Source organism: Pezoporus occidentalis, unplaced genomic scaffold (genome assembly GCF_034315485.1).
Source record: "Pezoporus occidentalis ecotype Australia unplaced genomic scaffold, CSIRO_AGI_Poc_V1 ctg9, whole genome shotgun sequence".
NCBI lineage: Eukaryota > Metazoa > Chordata > Aves > Psittaciformes > Psittacidae > Pezoporus > Pezoporus occidentalis.
The window spans coordinates 5383118-5399690 of NW_026916262.1; the positions used below are offsets into that span (position 1 = coordinate 5383118).

Genomic DNA, 16573 nt, shown 5'->3' on the forward strand with positions numbered 1-16573 from the left:
ACAAGCTATGGTATTTAAAACTTAAAAGCAAATATAAAAATGGGAAAGTGTGAATAATTTATGGGACAAAAGCTAAAATGGAAGAGTCAAAACATGGGAAACTTTATTTGTGCATGAAAAATTGTGGGTGACTGTTAGGGGTGCCTGTGCAAAAATATACTTTTTGGAAATTATTAAATGTCAACTCTGATTTTTTTCACGCAACTGATAATTATATACTTGATTCTGTAATATTGTTTCAGGAGTGAAACCCAAGCTATATTAGAAATGGAATAAACCAGGTTTTATAACCTGTATCTCCAGAAGGTCATTTCTCACTGAACTTGATGTAACTCTTGTCTCTTTCGAATTATGCTAATTTCCCAACTTTTTTAAAATGAGTTTGGAATTAGGTGGAACTGGGCATGCTTGACTGAGTGAGGAAAACATCCCTATGTGTTGATTTTGGAAAATATCCCTATCTGTTGATTTCGATAGTGAGAGATCAAGCCTTCGGAGGAGTGCTTTTTTCTCCATACTAAATAGGGAAAACCTGCCACCATTTCTCCAATAATGACAACATTATTTATTTTCTATTTTCTATTGTAATTTCTTACTGGAATTTACAGGGTGCTGTTGAGTATTTCTTCCATTTGAGCACTGAATTACTTAGATCTCATATGACATGACCAACTACAAAGAAACATTTTAAGTTTTTTTCAGCTTGAAAGATACAGTAGGATTTAGTGCAGAGTAGCTCAGGTACTTGCAATCGATGTTTTTAGGAAGGTAATTTTAATTTAGGGAGGAAAATTGTTTTTATTACAAATTAGTTGGGAGTAGGGAGTCTCTGTAGCACAATCGGTTAGCATGTTAGGCTGTTAGTCAAAAGGTTGGTGGTTTGAGCCCACCCTGAGATGATTGTTCCCTTTCGTCTGTGCATGGCAGAGGGATTGGAACTAGATGGTCTTTAAAGTCAGTTCCAACCCAAATGATTCTATGGAACCTTGGAAAACAAATTCTCTGTTAGCCTCAGGCTCACTGAAACATGAGTTTGCTGAAGTATCAGCAATGGGTTAACAGACTGAAATATTTCCCTGCATCATTATTTAAAGATGAAATTGCATAGGGGTAGTTCAATTTAAGAAGAATATCACAGAGTGTTCTTAGGGTTCACACTGTTCTGTCCTTTATTTTTGTCTGTATGGTGCTCTGTTGTGTTTCTGTGAGCTCTAATGGGTCTATGTAATTTTATGATGTTGAAATGTAAACATAGATATGCAAAATGCCAACATGGGCTACTGTGCACCTCAGGCTTAGCAAAGATTTGTCATTTAGGAATTAACAGATAGCTGAGTAGTTGTGCCATTTGAAGAAACGTTGTGTTATGAGCCTGGTGAGTTGGAATCTGCAGGACAGCTGTTATTGTTTGTTTCTAGCTTTAACTTTCCTGTGTATGGCACACTAATAGTTGCTTCTAATGATAGGCATATGGATCTAATTCTTTGATGTGATGTTCTGCTTATGCTTTAAAAACACTTGCACTGAGAGGCTTAACTAAAAGAATATGACTTTCTCTAGAGCTTAAAACCAGAACAAAACTATATGCAGTGAAACTACTGAAGCCCATATCCTTCAGCAGTTGTCTCTTGTTATCAGTTTGAGTCAGCCCTTCTCTGTCATACTTTAAGCCCACAGTCTCACAGGGAAAACAGATACAACTCTCTATCCACTGCCCGTCTGCCTGTTTTCACGGTGTGTGGAAGAATTTAATCTTTTCAGATGTCTTCCTTTCTATAGTGCTGGAGCATAAGGATCTAAATACTAGCAAAGAGGCAATCAAAATGCTGTTTTCAAAGCTGAAAGCAAAAACCCTAACATACTATTTACATGGAAGCAGGAAGCCGAGAATTAGCTGATAAAGAGGTGAGACAAGAACAAACTATATATACATATAATATTTATATGGCCTTGATCTAAGGGGAAAAAAAGTACCTAATACAACCAGAAGGGATCTTTACTCTTGTCTGTCGGCTTTGACAGAGTGCTTCCATTCTGCAAATAAGCCTTAGAAACACCTCCTGTTTTTCAGAAGATGGCTCTACCCCCTCAAGGTGGCAGAAGAGTGCAAAGCAACTTGAAAATGAAGAGAAATCCCGGCCGTTTTTCAACACAGTAGATCACATCAGATAATCAGTTTAAATTTGTTATTTTCAGTATCACAGAATCAAAGAACGGTTTGGGTTGGAAGGCACCTTAAACATCATCTGGTTTCACTCCCCGCCATGGGGACCAGGTTGCTCAAAGCCCTGTCCAACCTGGCCTTGAACACTGCCAGGGATGAGGCAGCCACAGCTTCTCTGGGCAAGATAATGCTATCATGAGCTTCAGATAGTAAAAAGTACTAAATAGTACTGCATACCTAAAATGACAAAAGTCCATCTAACAGTGGTATCTTTGCACAGAGGTTGTTGCAGCAGCCTGGCAGGTGAGTTAAGGACTGCATGTTAAAAAACATTTGTAAGCTCTTAATCAGATGAATTTGCATCTGCTGTTTCTGATTCATAGAACCTGACACCTCAAAGTCTAAATCATTATTGTCTTTTCTACTCTGAGTAAGACTGCAGTTTGTTGCCAGGAGCGTGCCTGGTTTGGATGGGTGCTCTTCTGATAAACTAATATGTTTTCAGGATGAGCTGTAATACTGATCCCTTGGTCAGCAGGTCAGAAGATTTGGATAGTAACCATGACAGTGAATTCAGGCAAAAAAACAACCAAAACAAGAAAAACTCTCTGCAGGAGCCGGTAATGAGTGGTTAAGTCAATAGGTGGTGCACTATGCGTGTGGAGAACTGCTTTTGCTGGTCCTCTAAGGGTCTTGAGGATTTGCGTTCTAGAAAACTTGTTTCATTTCACCCAACCAACCAGTTTCAGTAGCTTGAATGGAGTAAGAGAAAATAAAATATATGTTTTTAAGACGGTGTTGGTAATTATTGGAATTAATTACATGTATTTCAAATGCTTGTGTTTGAAATGGCATTCAAATGTTGCATTTGTTTTGATACTTATATTTGGCTTAATGAGAACCATCGTTTGATGGTTAGTTGGAGAGTACACTCAAGCATGGAATCACATTTGGTAAATTTTGCTCATGTAATGCCTGTAGTCAGTCACCCATCTTCCAGGAAAGGACAAATTTCTTCTAGCCTAAGAATACAGACATAGAGTCATTTCTGTGAAAGATCTTCGTTTATGCACCACATATTGCTTTATCTGAACTTGCTGTTATCTCAGTGTTTGAAACGCCTTCCAGATTTCTTCTTGTTCTGAATGCAAACTTTAATCTATTTTTAACCCTGTTGTTTAAACTAATTTATGTTAATTTAAACTGGTTGCATTACTACTGATAAATACCTGGTCATAATTAAATTCTCCAGAGATAATCCTTTTAAGGAGGCAGACTACTCCCGAGGATAATTAAGCTCACTTTACCAGAAGTTTATTCAACATTTTATATTCCTGAAATTAGATGATATGAAGGCTCCTTGCCCTGTCTGCGATTCATCTCAGTTATTTTCAGCTACAATCCTAGAGAGAAAAGACAGTTTCTTCAATATTGTACATAACATAAGCAAAATACTTGATTGTGCAGTAAGTTCTGATGTGCTTCAAGCCTGCAAACCACACTATCTTCTTGGCACTAATAAGTTTAGAAGTTGTGAGGTAGGTGCTATGTATTTTTTGTGGCTTTGTTTCCAAATGAGTCCACTTCTGTGGTCAAGGTGTGAAAACAGAGAAGAATTTGGAAGTTACCAATGGCCTGGTAGAAAGCAAGCATTCTCTGCCTGGCAGGACATGCTGTGGAACAGATCACAGAGAGCAAAGGAGAAATCAGAAGATGACAAAAGAGAGAGCATTTGCCCTTTGTAGTTTCCTTTCTAAACTTCACATGTTACTTTAACTGTGGTTTGTTTTTTTTTCATTCCCAAGCAGCAATAGTCCTCCTCCCAGTCCTAGCAATAACCTTCATATGTCATAGTTGATTACACAGTCTGAGGGATGCAGTTTTATATTTTCAGTCATGTAAGAACTTCCTGGCTTATAAATAATCTATGAGAAAATAAACTTTTAACATCTTAACATATTATTTTCTTTTTAGAACAACATCTAAAATTATATTTTGAAATACTAAGACAATGATAAAAATATTAACGCTTTAAGAATCACCATGGTCCAATGAATAAATGCAGGTGTTTACCTGCAGTATATTCTACTCAAGAAAAAATGGGTTTTATTTTATCATGGCAATTCCCCTTTTACTAATTCAGCACAGAGCTGTGGGCACAGAGCAGCTGCATGTAGGGCCATGTTTTTATGTTTGCCCTTTTTTCTTTATACAGTTCATTGCAAGCATGAACGAAAACCTTTCTTTGGAAACAGTTTTTAGTGCTTATACCTTCGTGCACCATTTGGAGCTGCCTTCAGACTCTCAGCTGCTAACCTTTGATGTAACCTTTGGAGTGGTGCTTTCTTCAGGTTACAGGGAACTCCTGGATATTTTCCTCACGCTTGCCTTTGGGGGATCCTGCTGACTAAGCCTGTCTCACTTCTTCCCTTACCTGCTTTTGCTGTTGTCTTCATGGTCCTCCATGTGCTCCGCGAGCACCTTCGTTGATTCCAGAAACATGGCTGTTGGAACTGCAGTTCATTCAGGGTTTTCAGAAATGCACTGTGTTACAGTAGTCTCTTAAAAGGCCTCAGATTAAGAACAGTCTTTCCTTTCCATGGTGTTTTTGTGGTTGTAAATTATTAAGGTTAGCAACAGCAGATAGTTCTGTGTCTCACACAGAACTGACGGAACTGCAATGGCCTAACAAACCCTGATCTTCCTGACAAGGCAACTAAATTTAGAGATTCCTTGCATAGACCTCTGCACATCATTTCCAGAGCACACAGGCACAGTTCTGCTCATTACAGCACAGCAAGCACAGCTCTGTCAACAGCCAGCAGCTTCCTGTCTTCAAAGAAGCTTAATTTTCTTTCTATGCTTAAGTGAGATTATCCTTCTTTCAGCCATTAATCCTGCTTAGCATTTTGAAAAAAAGGAAGGGATTATTTCTGCTCCTGAACTTCTCATACTGTGAGGCATGGAGTTATTGAGTTCCTCGTGGACTTGTCAAAAGGTGGTTTTGAAACAAAGAGTCAAATAGACAATCACACCCTTAAGACAGTTGTAGGCAGTCTTTGAATACTCTAAGCAAATGTTTTACAGCAGTGGGCTAAGATAGCTGCAGTAATGCAAATGTATTGTAAATTCTGGGTATAAATAAATATCTGCATCTAAGCAAGTAACTTAACTCATTAAATAGTTTCTTTTGGAACACTGGAATGCTTTATTTTTTTTTCACAATTTATTTAAACATCTCACATATACAAAATACATTTTCTTTCTTTTCTTGAGAAATGATGATTTTTTTTTTTTAACCCATCGTAGGAGATGGAAATGAGATTCAAAAATGGGAACACCTGATTTTGGAGGAAGAGGACAAAGTTGAGGAAAAATTATCCACATGCTTAAGCTGTGGGTGAGACAGGACATTCTAAGCTTTGAGACAGACTTCAAAAAAACAGAGAAGTGATACTTCAAATGCTACTAGCACCATCAAAGTTCAAGTATCGGAAAGATAGTCTGTAATAACGCAATTAGCACCACTGTATTTTGAGTGGAACTGAAAGTACCTCAGATCATAAGGAGAAGTACCTACAAAAGATATGGATCACACTTGATTTAGTGTATGAGGTAGTTTAAACCTTTGGAAGTCATGGTTTTAAACTTCCTCCGTGGAAGATATTCAAAGGCCACAAGTGGTGCAAACTTTCATGATTTTTTTATTTTGTTTTTTTTTTTTTAATTTACAAAGGTTGACATTTCCCACAGCAAGGTGTTAAATCTTGAAAGACTTCCAAGTCCTTTGGGGGCTGTATTAAATTTCATTGCACAATGCTCCAATCAATTCTTCTCCTTCTCTTTCGCCCAGAGTTTAAGCAAGTAGATGAACAGAAGAAATGGAAGGAGTCAGCTTTCATTATAAAAAGAAATGACAAGAGAATAATTTGGAAGAGGCTTTAAGTTAATTTTAGTTCATTCATTTGAAACAGACTGGGCCAATGTCCAAACCGAATTCTTGGTCAGCGCCGCCAATATCCAAAGGTGCAATGTCAAGGATGGGCAAGCGGGATGGCTTATTTGTTCTGTATTCAATGATTGTTTTGCCCCATTGGTTGTTCTTTCTCTGCAAGAGAAGATTCATTGCAATTGTTATTGTATTGTTTATAGTATTGAGAATTGCTTCACCCGAATGGATAATTTCTGAAAGAACTTCATACTAGTTTTGCTGCCATTGTTTGCAAATTAGATACCCATATCCAAGTATTTAGAGCACTGATACAGAGAAAATGTTTAATCTTCTGAAGTCACATTTGTGATGGTCTACATGAGCTGCCATATTATTCATTGGTAGCTCAGAAACACCTGCCTCAGTTTTTCAAGACTTAAAGATCCTGCCCCTCCTTCAGCTTGTGCACTGTTTTCTTATCAATCTTCAGCTTACACAGAATTTGGGTCTAGTCTCTCTGAAAAGCTTTTTCTCTTTTGCCACACTGCACAGTACAAGGCAGGATTCGTTTGTACCCCAGTCCTTCCCACTTTTTAACCATCTGGCATAGCTGTTTTTTTTTGAGCTATTTATCTTCACTGGGTAAAATTTTGCTGGTTTCACTGATGCTCTAATTCAAATAAATCAAAGCCCAACTCTGTCCCCAACTATGTGCTTAAGCATGGGCAATCATAGTGCCCATGGTTTCTACATTACTTACAGAGCAGCCATCCTCAAGAACACTGAAAGTGAATCTGCTGTTGCCTTCAGCTCGTAGTTCAACATCATTGGATCCCTGCAGTATGACAGCCTTTTTAAGGTTGCCAGTTTCCTCATCCATATAAGCAATGCTGTTCTTGCAGTGGTAGGTGATGTTCTGGGAGGCATGGTTGGCCAGCAGACGCATGAAGGCAAGTTGTGTGGCCATATCCTTTGAGGTCACTCCTTCATCATTGTATTCAAACTGAAAAACAAAAAGGAACCCAGTCAGTGGTACTGCTGTGGAACAGTGGATGTCTGTAATGGAAGTATGTGATATGTGCTCTAGGAACATTAAAAAATAATCATGTAAGTCTGCAATTGCTTGTCTGTTGCAACTCCAAGAGCTAAAGTGCATCAAATAAAACTAGCAGGAACAGACTGAAAACCAGACATGAGTGGACATTACTGTAGGACTCTGTTCCAAGATAGGGTGTTAACAGTTTGTGTGCATTCAAAGATAAGATCAGACAAGTTTGAGGAAGACAAAATACTGTTTCCATAGATGTACAAACAATGCCTGTCTCAAGAAAAAACTGAATTTCTGTTACTAGTCAAATAGAATAGTGTCTACAGGTATTACAAAAGTTTGCTTCATTCTTGCATTCTTGTACAGCATCTACTTTTAGCCACTGTAAGAAACAGGACCCTAGACTTTTTGACCCAGTGAGATCAATCTTATGTTCTGCGAAAGATCTTGGACACTGTGATTTCATCAGAAGATCCACTCAATTTAAGTTAAGAATTCTGTTATTAGATCTCTTTAGCTTTAAAGAAGTTATTTAGTTGCGATTGACTGGTGGGTCTAATGTATCTAATGTGCAAGTAAATGTATTTCTTGTTTTTAATTACACTGGCAATTCTGAATGATATGGTGGCATACACTCAGGATCTGTGATGTGTAATACAACTATCTTTTCAGGAACAGTGTCATATATAAAAAAATACCTCAACTAAAAGAATAAGCAAAGATGTTTTTTACTTTTTCAGAGAGTTTCTGTGCTGTCTTTATATTCCAGTCCAGGCTTCCCTTAGCAATAGCCACTAGTCATGCCAAATTAATCATTTGCAGACAACAAGAAAAAAAATAGATACTGAGAAATCTTTTTAACAAACTGTGACCCAAACCAGAACTGGAACTCTGCTCCCCTGGGATAAAAGGTAGTTCCCTTTTTTCATATTTCCCCTCTAAAAGTTTAATATATATGTTTGCTTTCTGAGAGTCAGTGAACTGGGAATTCTTCAGACAGCAGTGTAGGAAACAACCATCCTCCCATCCATCACTTACTTGGCTGCCACCATTGATAGTTTCACCAAACCATACATGCTTCTTGTCCTTGGGATTCTTGTTGATGTACCAGTTCTTGGCAGGAATATTGTCAGGGTTGGCATGGATACAAGTCTCGCCAGTGGCAAAGTCACAGTATGCTCTAATGGCATCCGCAGAGCAGCCTTGGTTAGGATCAATCCAGTAGAAGCCTGCCATGAAGGAAAGCAATGCAAATAATAGTTTGCTCAGTTTAGTGTTTGCATTCAGTTTATATTCACTTGTTTGCTATAGTAATCCAGAGAGGTCACAAATATCACAACTAGATACAATATTAAGGTGATAACTGGGATAAATGCATATTTTAGATTATTAATGTCTGAGAAACCGTATTTGAAAGCTAAGGTTAAATATTTTTGTATTATTTTGAAAAAAATTATTGCAATAATCATACAACAATAGCTATAAAGAACTTTTGAGAATGTCCTTGTGTCTATTTTCGGTGGAGGCAAAGAAAACTTCTTTGTGGGTCATTTAGTATTTTCACTGGGTGGCCAAGGATACCATTCGCCAAAGAGAGCTAGTCAGCTGGAAGGACTCCCTGAGCCAGAATGGGCAAACATCTGGCAAGAACATACCGCTGCTCCATTCTGGGTGGCTGAGCCTTAGGTCACGGCAGGTGCGAGCTGGGTTCTTTCTGGAGCCTTCTGGGGTCAGCAGGGTCTCAATTTGATTGTTCAGTGTTTTCAGAGTGGCATCAACTTCATAATCCTTGGGTCTGAGAGCAGGCTGATCAGCCCGGTAGTATTCTGCATCAAAGCCAACCTCATATCCACCACCATTGGGACCAGGAGGACCAGGGGGACCAGGAGGACCAGGGGGACCCTAAAATTTTTTTAAAAGCAAAAGCCAAGAAGCATTCTATCAGACATATGTTTCTCTCAATTAAAGCTTCCACACCTGAATAGTCCTACTTAACTCCTAGCACCATTAGCTCTAATCTGAGCACATATGGACTTGCCCCGTGGTGACTGCAGTGGGCTCAAGCAGTGAAAGATGCACAGTGTAGGACTACAGCATCTTACTTGTATATCTGCTCTCTGGCCATAACAAACAAACAAGGTGTAGCCCTATTAAGGAAAAGTTTGATGCTAAAAACAAAAGACATTTGGAACTTGGTGGTTTGATTGTTTGGGGGTTTTTAATTTTTAATAATAATTTTGTTTTTAAATAAATAAACCCACATCTTATCCTAAACTGCTAAGCTTTTGAAGTGATTTTCTTGCAACTGTGACATAAATGTGTTAAATCAATAAAAAATACATTATACTTACAGCAGGGCCTTGGCTACCATGAGAGCCACGTGCACCAGCAGGGCCAATAGGTCCAGGGAGACCATTACGACCATCTTTACCAGGAGGACCAGAAGGACCAGGTGGACCCTGAAAGGAAACTTAACAGTTTAATGGCAGTAGAAAACCCTACAAATAGAGCTTCATAAAAATGGTAGTGCACATATACAATTGCACAAAAGGAATGGGAGAGTTATTTGAATATGCTCTTAAATTCACATACCCTTGGGCCAGCTGGGCCATTGTTACCAGGAGGACCTTGATCACCGTGTTGGCCCTATTGGGAAAGACACAAGCATAGTCATTAAAAAAAATGCAGGGGCACACATTTGTTTTTGCATGATTCAAGAAGGAGCTGTAGTTTGCATGTATATTTGTGGTCAGAGAATGGGAATCTAGGGCTAATGCATTTGTTAGTGGAGTTGAGGTATAAAAGACCTGTTTGGGGAGGGGAGGAGAGAGAACATAAAGAGGTATTTAAGGTGATAATGTATAAAACTCCTTGTATTGTTTCTTCAGATTTTCAGAGAAAGCTTTAAAATAGAAGTCAGAATTCCTAAAGGAGATACCAGAATTTAAGGGGAAGAAAATCTACAAATTACTTCTCTGTGATGCACAGGCTTTACAATTTCTGGCCAAAATAAGACATAATATTAAAAGAAAGGCAGAGCTTTTTGAATTCTGTGGTAGCCAAATGTAGTCGATCTTCAGGGCAACTAATGGATAGTAAATCAAACTATCAATGGCAATATGAAATTTCTGTATTAAAGAGAGTTTAAAGAGAATCTTACAGCCTTTGAAAGATGATGCTGAGTGGAGTAAGTGGTATCAAACTGCTGGGTTGTGCATATTTACTTTTTTTTTTTTTGCTCTTTATATTAAAAATCTTGAAAAGCCTTTACTTACAGCAAGACCAGGAAGACCCTGCAATCCATTGTGTCCCTTCAAGCCAGGCAGACCTCTATGCCCCTTATCACCAGGTTCACCTTTCTCACCACGTGGACCTTGTGGGCCCTAGGAAAGGATATAGGTGTCAGAGGAATAAAACAGAGGCTTCAAGCACATACTACTGTCAAAGCAAGGATTAAGGATGAGCATTCTATGTTGCGCCTAGGGCTTCCCCTCATACATATATGTACATCTTGTTAACACACCCAGGAAGAGTGTCAATCCCAAAAGCTTTGGGAAAAGTCCCATAAATGAATGCCAATCGAGATTCTAGGTCTGTAAATATTTACAGCTCCTTAAGCACTACTTTTTGGGCCCATGTCTTGAGCATAGTTGTGAGTCTTTATTAATACAGCATGTTTTCTTGCATCAGTGTGGTAATGGATTTAGAAATCAGACTTACAGCAAGACCTCTTGGACCAAAAGCACCAGCAGGACCGACAGCGCCAGCAGGACCCTGAAACAGGAACAGAGAATTATGTCACTGCTCTATACTATACCTAATAAAGGTTCCATGCTAAACACATCTCTACAGAAAGCAAAGTAATTACCCACATATTGTAGAGGTTTGGTGTATAATGCATATATATATATGATAGACAAAAGTTAGTCCTGGGTGAATCAAAAAAATTAAGGTCACATCAACTTACAGGTTCACCACGGTTGCCAGGCTTTCCAGAAGGACCAACTTGGCCATGAGGACCAGGAGCACCCACAGCACCACTGGGACCGGGGTTACCAGCAGCACCACGCTCACCCTGGCAACAAAGGAATGGAAAAGGAGAGACAGTGTGTTACTACTGATTGACACATTGGAATATATCTTCCATGATTATCAAATAAAGAAAAGACCAAGTTACCTTGAAACCAGGAGCACCATCACGGCCTGGAGGACCATCGCTTCCAGGATTGCCCTATTAAAATACCACAAAAAAATACTGAAGTCAATCAACCTTCATCTCACAGAGAACTGTGTGTCAGTCTAACTGTCCCAGTAAGAGTAAGAAGATATTGAGATGGAATAGCATAAATCTTGAAGATAGCCAACTCCCCCTTATAGATACCAGTCTCAAATCCCTTAAATAATATTAATGTTCTTAGAAAAGTATGATGGTATTCAAGTATTTCAGGTTTTTCAAAATTCAGTATAGAAGAAAATTACTGTGTTTTGCTGTATTTCTCTAAAAGAAAAGGTCAGGACAATAGTGATCTTCATCTAGCTTGCACTCTTGTAAAACTGAGACCTACTTTTTAGGTGAAAAATGCCACTGGTGAGAAAAGGATTTAAACAGTAGTCACAGCCAAACTACTTTGTTGTGGTACTTCACAAACTTAAATGGCGTCCTTTGTGAATGTTAATTTCACTTCAACCATTTCACTGTGTACACTATCAAACCTCTTCCTCCAGAAAATTCCCACAGAACAGAAAGTTTGTTTCTTTTTAATTACTATTTTCTGATCTCTTTGAAATCCTGTAAGTCTCAGGACTTGCAGGAGTCCTCCATCAAGAGTGCTTCAGGTTATCAAATAGGCTTCCTAGATAAGGCTTAGAGAAAGCCTGATACAGTTATCCTAACAGGAGACAAGACAGTGTGTTAAAGTTTTACTTTAACTGTTCGTAAAGTGTAAGTCATGTATAACCACTACTTGGATGCCCTTATTCAATGTGAACTCCTACCTTGGATGGTTCAATTGGATAGATAAATTTATTTCCTGCTCTATGAAGAGCTAAGAGCAGGGCCCTGTCCTCCAAGTAATCAATGATGAGGCAGGACATTAGATGGAGCAATTTTTTTTGCTCCAGTGTTCCCACATTCCCCCTTCAGCACAGCACAGGTCTTCCACTGTGTCTTAACCTGCAAGGATCTCTGCAGTTCAGCACTGCCTGCCACACAGGCATGTTTTTAGCCTGAAGACATATTTTACATCTTGTGGTGAGGGAATGCACATTGGGAAACACTGTGTAGCTCATCCACAATGTTAAAGAGCAGGCATCTAACATGATGTTTAAGAAAATTTGCTAGAAACAACCTTTCCTGAATTATTATTCTCTATAGCCAAAACCTCATCCTCTGGGATGTACTTTTTTTTTTCTCCAGCTCTGACAATGAGTTAATTTTTTCTCCACTTCATCCTTATTGGCAATTAAGCAAAAATTCAAAAGATTCTGACAGTGACTCCAGGAAGTATTTCAGACACAATTTGTTCCTTGATGAATTTTTCCGGTAGCTGAGGACAAGGAGGGGAATCTGTATCTGTAATAATCCTGCTATAACTTTCCCTGAAGACACCACAAGGTACAGGTTTGCTAGCAGAACAGCCTTCAGTTGCATCCATTTTTAGTGTGTATTTGTCTTTGGCTCAGAATAAAACAAAAGCAATCCTGAAAAGGAAAAAAGACATTGCTTACATCACGACCAGCTTCACCAGGTGCACCATTTGGACCAGGAGAACCCACAGGACCAGAGGGACCACGGGCACCAGGAGGACCAGAAACACCCAGGGGACCAGGTTCACCCTAATACAGGAACAGTGGAAAAAAAAGTGACATCGTAACACAACACAAATCAGTCTTACAGAACTTTTGGCCTCTATGTAAGAGAAACATTTATCTGCAATCAATTCTGAAGTGAAACAGAACCAGGACACAAGATACCTAACTACACCAAATATTATCTTCATTCTCAATTTTCTACCTTTTCTTTTCGAAACCTCTGATGACATTCAAACATACGCTCATCTGCTGACACAAATCTTGTCTGTCAGCAAGCAATAATTTCTTACACTGCCTTGTTAAGTCCATATCCTCTGTCTGCAGCAGCAATGGAAACACCAGAATCTGTATTTCCTTTTCTCTGGCTTCCCATAAGAGGGCACCTCAACTTCTTTCTTTACATGTATCTGTTTAAAGCAGTTAACTAGTCGTATACTCACTGCTGCTCCAGAGATGCCTGGAAGACCACGTTCTCCCCGAGAGCCTGGCAGACCAAGGATACCAGGAGCACCAAGAATACCCTGAGGACCTGGGGTACCAGGAGGACCCTATGACACGAAGAGAATATTATTTATGTTAATAGAGAAAAATTAATTTTTATTGCCCTGCATATTTCTTATTTCCAAGGATCTCAGTGTGTGTCAGTGATAGTTCCTGCATGGAAGAAGTTGATACCAAGCCATTGATACCAAGACTTTAAACTCGAAGGCTAAAGGTCTGTAACAAGGTAGTGCTGGTTCTACTCCCCTCACAACTATTTCCAGTGAAAACACTGTTTCTGAACAACACTATACACATGCTTTTTCCTTTCCCATTCAGTAACAAGGGGTAATGCATGAAAATTGGAGTATTCAGCAAGAGAAGATGACTATGTGAGGGAATCTCATAGAGACCGATCATCTGAGACTGATTATGAGACAGCCTTATTAAGATATCTAGGTGGTATCTGACATCTCCAAACAACCCTTAGAGCTCCCTAATGACCATTTGAAAGGTAAACTTTAAGTGACTTTTCCTTTTCCTTGCAATTTGAACACCAAATGTAATCAGGTTGAGTAATCAGCCTAACAGATTGCCCTAAATTATCCTGACTTTCAGACCTATTGACTGTAAGTTTTCATAATTCAAACTGAATTAGAGTGTCAAAAAATAGAAGATGAATTACTTTATGCTGGACATTCAGGGGCAAATTTTCAGTTGTCACCTACAGTATTTTAACATCTGTGTATGACAATGACACTGATGATCTCATTCTCAGCTGTAACTTCTGCAGATCCCACAAGAACTTTCTATCATTTTTTATTGAGAATTAATAGAGTGGTAATTCACACAAGTCCATACTTCCATAAACCAGGAATGTGTCTGACTTTTAAACGCCAGTACTTCTGGATGTGCAAGGTTGAAGACACTAAAAGCTAATTAATTATTTGCATGATTATAAGCCAGAAAACTGGGGCCAGACAACTTTGTGATTTCCACAAATTAAAACTTCTGATGCAGGAATGATTTGAGATTGCTCTAAATGAATGTTCACATGTTTCTTGTTTTGCTCAATTCAGAGCTGGAGATTCTGCTTCCCTTTCACAGTCTAAGTAGCAATTTCTTCTGCAGTTAGCCTTGATGCTTTCATTTGGCCTACTTGCTGGGAAAGATGCAACAGATTAAAACCTGACCCATAGATCAGGTTCATTTTTTTATGGCATGTTTGTCAAACATGTCTATAAACAATTTCTTGAGCCTCAAGGGGAGCTTCTATTTAAAAGCTTTGCTACGTGTGTGGATAAAAGAGAACTCATGAATACCAGAAGCATCTTGGAAGCCATAACACTTATAAGAAGAGACACATTTTTAATAAGGTGTGATACTCAGTAACTTACAGCAGCACCAGCCTCTCCAGATGGACCTTTCTCACCAGCAAAACCAGGTGGGCCAGCAATACCTTGTTCACCAGTACGGCCGACTGGACCAACATCACCACGTAGACCTCTAGCACCATCTTTGCCAGCTGGGCCAGGAGGACCAGGAGGACCAGTGATGCCCTAGGATTGAGCATGGATATGATATCACTACAATATAGACCCATTAACTGGGGAGAACAATTTTTTTTGTTTATTATCATATTATCCCTAACCATGCAACTTGTGACTTATCTCCCATTAGAACATCTTTATTTGTTACTTACAGCGGGGCCAGGGGGACCAACTCTTCCAGCAGCACCAGGGAAACCAGTCATACCCTAAAAATAACAGTTACAAGGAAGATTTGGTTTAAAGGAAACAGTGACCTCATGGAAAGCAACAATATCAGTGCCAAAAGCCTGAAGACTTACAGGAGGACCAGCATCACCACGAGGGCCAGCAGGACCAGCAGCTCCAGCGGGACCCTATGTATGAAGGATTGAAAAGACAGATGAACCAGGCCGAGTGTTAATGTCCCCTATTTAGAATAGGGGCTCAGACTCACTCTTATGAAAGTTAAAGGCAATTTTGCTTTTTACTTTAACAGGAGAAGGACTGGGACCAAAACCACAATTCCTGTCCTGATATAATTGTAGTAAATTCTCACTGACATTTTGTATTAGTATTCTAATGTCTGACAAAAGCTGCATAAGCCATTTATGATTCAAGTGAATTTGCCTTGCAGATGTTACATACACCTAAACAAATCTGAAAGTCAAAATGCGAAAGACATAGGAAGGCAAAGAGTAGCAAGTCCTCTGCACTGCAGGACTAATACAGCCATATAGTGCAAGGGCCTCTACTCTCTGTGGGAATCATACAATAAGAACCCCAAGCCATGTTATCCTGAAACACTTTGAACTATCTGAAATACCAGGGCCTGACTTTCTGCATCATTTCAACTAGCTTCCCAGTAACAAGCTGCATGCATATGAACTAGAACCTTTGTTTTACAAAGGTGCTAGCACATGAAGAACCTGTGTGCAAGTGGGTGCACAGAAAAATTTGCACATATATTTGAGGATGACTGGGTCTGAAAATCAGACTGTGACAGCACATCATGTTTTGAGAGGAAGGTATCAACATTCTCAGCTCAAAACTTACCCACAACCATCCCCTGAATGGTCCAAGACAGACTGATTTTGCTGATCTTCAGGGCAAGTTGAAAATAACTATTTTTCTCTTCATTTCAGTTCCTGACTTATGATCTGGGCCCACATAAATAGACTGACAAAGTTTATACAATGTGTGAAAGTCAGCATGCTGACTTTCCTCACAGACCAGTTTTTGTTTCTTCTTTTAACTACCTTTTCAAAATTCAAGGCCTTCAGGCTAGCATATTGCTTGCACAGCACAGTTAAGAACTATGCATTTCATAAAGACACAGTTCACTTACTGGTGGTCCAGAGGCACCAATTGGGCCAATAGCACCTGTTGGTCCACTTTCACCCTTAGGTCCTTTAGGCCCACGCTCGCCTTTAGCACCAGGCTGACCAGCTGCACCCTATGGGCAGAATAACACACAGAATGAGAAGTTGCAGAGGAAATAGAGGAATGGCCTGGCATCAATAAGAGTAAAGTGCAAACAATACTCACAGGAGGTCCAGCAAATCCATTAGGTCCTACGGGACCAGGCTCACCACGTTCACCCTAGAGAGAGG

The 16573-nt window shown here is 39.3% G+C and overlaps 1 protein-coding gene and 1 long non-coding RNA gene across 2 annotated transcripts in view; one reads left to right on the top strand and one right to left on the bottom strand.

Annotated features, from left to right (window-relative positions):
• The first annotated feature begins 1673 nt into the window (after positions 1 to 1673).
• On the top strand, positions 1674 to 2942 carry LOC134156783 (uncharacterized). The gene is made up of 2 exons (XR_009962062.1): positions 1674 to 1905; positions 2703 to 2942. It is a non-coding gene; the product is annotated as an uncharacterized LOC134156783 (long non-coding RNA).
• A 2903-nt stretch (positions 2943 to 5845) lies between these two features.
• The window catches only part of COL1A2 (collagen type I alpha 2 chain), a 38667-nt gene continuing 27939 nt past the window's right edge, over positions 5846 to 16573 (bottom strand). The window contains exons 36-52 of the mRNA XM_062605138.1: positions 16509 to 16562; positions 16309 to 16416; positions 15284 to 15337; positions 15137 to 15190; positions 14832 to 14993; positions 13395 to 13502; positions 12871 to 12978; positions 11321 to 11374; positions 11111 to 11218; positions 10864 to 10917; positions 10419 to 10526; positions 9736 to 9789; positions 9495 to 9602; positions 8799 to 9045; positions 8182 to 8372; positions 6856 to 7098; positions 5846 to 6272 (exon numbers count right to left, since the gene is read on the bottom strand). Coding sequence (XP_062461122.1) covers positions 6126 to 6272; positions 6856 to 7098; positions 8182 to 8372; positions 8799 to 9045; positions 9495 to 9602; positions 9736 to 9789; positions 10419 to 10526; positions 10864 to 10917; positions 11111 to 11218; positions 11321 to 11374; positions 12871 to 12978; positions 13395 to 13502; positions 14832 to 14993; positions 15137 to 15190; positions 15284 to 15337; positions 16309 to 16416; positions 16509 to 16562 — 1962 coding nt within the window. The 3' untranslated portion in view covers positions 5846 to 6125. The remainder of the gene's footprint in view (positions 6273 to 6855; positions 7099 to 8181; positions 8373 to 8798; positions 9046 to 9494; positions 9603 to 9735; positions 9790 to 10418; positions 10527 to 10863; positions 10918 to 11110; positions 11219 to 11320; positions 11375 to 12870; positions 12979 to 13394; positions 13503 to 14831; positions 14994 to 15136; positions 15191 to 15283; positions 15338 to 16308; positions 16417 to 16508; positions 16563 to 16573) is intronic.